The following is a 4290-nucleotide window of genomic DNA, read 5'->3' as shown; positions in this document are numbered from 1 at the left end:
TTTGGAATGTATTTTCAAGTGGCTGGTATGTTTAAATGTTGTGCACATTTTTAAAAAAGTAATCTGCTACAATTAATTTCTCAGTGAAAGTCCTCATCTACACCATTTGGTGAAGGTGGAATATTACCTCCAAACAGTTCTCTTATCTGGAATAAACACGATTTGGGATTTTGATGCCAGTGGAATCTTTTGACAATATGGTCCACAGGGCATTGAAATTTTGAATGATTTTATAAGGGTGTTTGATTTCCCCTCGAACTTTGAATAACTTGAATAACTTTGAAGCTCTGGTATTGTATGTGACATTAAATTATAAATTTAAGCTGAGTAATCAACAATTGACTGGTCGTATTCGAACATTACATTCATAGCCATACAGGGAAGCATAATTTGATTTATGAAAACATACAAATTTACACACATTTAAAAATTAAAACAAACCCATTCAGGATCTTACAAAGTGTTAGGATTTTGGCTTTTGAAGTATTTTACAGATTGTAAACTTAAAAAAGCATTTACACAGATTGATCTTCCTGGTTTAATCAGCCCAATGCCATATTAGGCATTTTGGTTCTTGTGTTCTTCATGGATGTTGTATGATTAGTGGCCTTCAAATATTTATGACTTTGCAATTCATCCTTGAGGACAACTTGAAAAGATAAACTTCAATGTATTTAATAACCATTCACCCATGTAGGTACAGCATTTAAGAACCTGCAGCGGCTAAGTTTCGGTTTTTAAAAAGGCACACGTGCCATAACGTCTCAATCCCCCCCCAAAATATTTTTACTTATAAATGGAGCAAGATTGAACACCAGTAGATATCATCTACCACCTCCCAGCCACTTCCCTATCACTTGGAAAGTTGGAGAAATGACAGGATTTGTGAGTCAAAATTTATTGAAAGGGTCTAACAGTTAAATTTCAGAGATTGGAAACATGTGATTATTCCAAATATTTCATTATTGTTGAAACCAATTAATTGTGTACACATTTGTCTGGACATAGTGCAGCCAATACCTGGAGATTAATGCATGGTTAGTTCATGTAGGTTTTAGATGTTTATATTAAATAAAGAAGAACCTTGGAATGTCGGGATCCTCTTTCTCTATAAATATCTGTTATTTCCGCTTAACCAATTTAGGATAGTGACAGATTGAATATTAAATTATTTTAAAATACATTGAATACCAATGTTATCTGCTACCAAGACTTTCCAAAGTACCCCATAAGTGGTGAAATTTTATACTTTATATATTCCGTTTTCAAGCTTAATTTTTCACCTAATATTACTTCAAACTGTTAAATCGTCTGACCGAGCTCGGCTACTTGCTTTGCTTAAGCTGCTCAAGGGTCTTGTAGCTGGTAGACTTTCGCTCGTTCCCGCCGGTGGCTCCGGCTCCGTGGTCTCGCCGTTTTCCTCCGCTTCTGCCAAAGGCGCAGGGTCAGATTCCGCCACAAATTCCGGGTCCACTTGTGGTTCTGCGCCAGCTTGGAGTTCTGGTTCCGCGTCGTCTTGCTGTTCGTAGGTGAGCAACGTCTCGTTGTAGACTTTAATCATATCTCCCACTGGCTCAACGCTCTTGACTTTTTCTTGGTAGCCGATTAAGGGAGCTGGATTGACAGGCTCTGGCATTGGGTAAAAGTGGGTCATCGGCTTATCTTCTTCGAGCAGTTTATAACCTCTCACCTTCTGTACGGAAGACACGCTAATCGAGTGGAAGAGTTTCTGCGACGGGTAATCTACCGGCTGCTGGCCATTCTTCCGAAAAGCAAACCTGATCTTCTTCCAACCCAGGTGGCTTATTTCGATGAAATTCAAGAAGAGAGATACCGAAGCGACTGCCAACATGAATATGACAAACACTGTCTTCTCGGTTGGTCTAGACACGAAACAATCAACGGTGTTGGGACAAGGCCATCTACCGCAGCGGTAGAGTGGTAGAATGCGGAATCCATAGAGGAAATACTGGCCAACTACAAAACCAACTTCAAAAATGGTTTTGAAGATGATGTGGCAGATGTATGTTCGAAGTAAGGTGCCCTCCAGGCGGAACTTCTTGTTTGTTTTGGTGGGCTCCTTGATGCCTTCGTCTGGGGCTAAAGGCAGTTTCTCCTCGTTCACCTCTTGCCTGTTCACGTCTTCCTCCCTCTCTTTCCTCTTCTCCTCCATCCTGACGTGATGGACCGCGTGGCCAACGTAAACCAGGGACGGCGTGGAGACGAAAATGATCTGGAGGACCCACAGCCTGATGTGGGAGATGGGGAAGGCTTGGTCGTAGCACACGTTCTCGCAACCCGGCTGCTGGGTGTTGCACACAAAGTCTGACTGTTCATCCCCCCACACGAACTCGGCAGCGGTACCAAGGATGAGGATGCGAAAGATGAACAGAACTGTCAGCCATACTCTCCCGATGACCGTAGAATGCTCGTTAACTTCTTCCAAAATGTTTCCCAGGAAACTCCAGTCACCCATCTTTTCGCGGATTTACCTGTTTAACAGGGGAACGGGAAAATAATACTTTTAACTGATGCGAACTTGATCTACCTATCCCTCACTAGGGCGCACCGCCAAATAACGCATCGACCGATTGCTTTAGATAAACGCTATTTCCAATGTTGACCATCAAGCGACTTTTTCCATTCTGTTCCCATCCACTGACAATTGAGCACGATTTCTAATGTTATATATCAACTATTTTAATATCCCGACATTTCCATATCCAAGGGACATCAGGTTAATGTCCAAAGCAATCCCCCCCCCACCCCCCCTCCACTCAACTAGCAGCTTAACACCTCGCGTTTAAACATCTATTAAAACTTAAATTTTGTATCATTAATTTGGCAACTTGCCGAGGCAAAGCGACGCTTATTTCAGCCCAATCCCCTTTGGCACCCCGCGAACCGGTTTGGGTGGACACGTTGATCCCAAATGCTGTCCCACGGCCGAGCAGAGCACAAATAATAGCATCGGAGGATTGTTTCGTTTAGTTGGCGGCGATATTTAAGGCGGTAACCAGTGAAAAGATGCCGGGCTGTGACGCCAGGAACAGTGGTGCTCATGATTGACGGGAGGCACATTGTAATACAATTACGACATGTATGCACAGCCACACTGGTGGTACGTTTAATCATCTCAGTGGCAATGCAGCGCCCATTTATCAAATCATTCGCAATATATTGTGCACAAAAATATACTAGGGTGAACAATTTATTTTAAACGTGGATATAATTGAATTTAGAATGGCTGGACTGTTGTTTAAAGCAAAGTTTTCTTTTGTAATTTGTATCCATCTCCGGGCTGAACATGATGCCAATTTAAACTAATCTCCTCTGCCCGCATGTGATCCATATCTCTCCATTCCCCGCATGTCCACTTGCCTATAAAAGCCTCTTAAACACCACTGTCATATCTGCCTCCAAAACTAGAGAAGTGACGGGTGAAATTCAGTGCAGCAAAGTGCCGAGTCATGCATTTTGGTAGTAGGAATAAAGGGGTAGATTATGTTCTAAATGGAGAGAGAATCCAGAAATCGGAGGTGCATAGGGATTTGGGAGTGCTGGTGCAGGACTCCAAAACAGTTCATTTGCAAGTCCAATCGGTGTTAATGAAGGTAAATTCAATGCTAGCATTTATATCAAGAGGACTGGAATACAAAAACAGAGATGTAATGCTAAGGCTCTATAAGGCTCTGGTCAGGCCACATTTGGAGTACTGTGAGCAAATTTGGGCCCCATATCTGAGGAAGGATGTGCTGGCTCTGGAGAGGGTTCAGAGAAGGTTTATGAGAATGATCCCAGGAATTAGTGGGTTAGCATATGATGAGCGTTTGACAGCACTGGGCCTCTACTCTCTGGAGTTTAGAAGGTTGAGGGGGGACCTCATTGAAACTTACAGAATAATGAAAGGCATAGATAGAGTGAATTTGGAAAGGATGTTTCCACTGCTGGGAGAGTCTAGGACCAGAGGTCATAGGTTCAGAATTAAAAGGTGCTCTTTTAGAAAGGAGGTGGGGAGGAACTTATTTAGTCAGAGGGTAGTTAATCTGTGGAACTCATTGCCACAGAGAGCTGTGGAGGCCAAGTCAGTGGATATTTTAAAGGCAAGGATAGACCAATTCTTGATTAGAACGGATGTCAAGGGTTAAGGGGAGAAGGCAGGAAAATCAGATTAGGAGGCAGAGATCAGCCATGATTGAATGGTGGAGTGGACCCGATGGGCCGAATGGCCTAATTCTACTTGTATATCTTGTGAACCCACTCCTGGCAGCACCTCCCAGGCACCCACCA

General features: G+C 42.8%; 1 protein-coding gene across 1 annotated transcript; it reads right to left on the bottom strand.

Annotated features, from left to right (window-relative positions):
• Window positions 1-1258: 1258 nt before the first annotated feature.
• On the bottom strand, window positions 1259-2535 carry gja8b (gap junction protein alpha 8 paralog b). The gene has a single exon (XM_055637415.1). The coding sequence runs from the start codon at window positions 2474-2476 to the stop codon at window positions 1295-1297; it is 1182 nt and encodes a 393-aa protein (XP_055493390.1). The 5' UTR covers window positions 2477-2535; the 3' UTR covers window positions 1259-1294.
• Between the last annotated feature and the right edge of the window lie 1755 nt (window positions 2536-4290).

This window comes from Leucoraja erinacea, chromosome 6 (assembly GCF_028641065.1).
Source record: "Leucoraja erinacea ecotype New England chromosome 6, Leri_hhj_1, whole genome shotgun sequence".
NCBI lineage: Eukaryota > Metazoa > Chordata > Chondrichthyes > Rajiformes > Rajidae > Leucoraja > Leucoraja erinaceus.
This window is presented reverse-complemented; position numbering and strand designations above follow the sequence as displayed.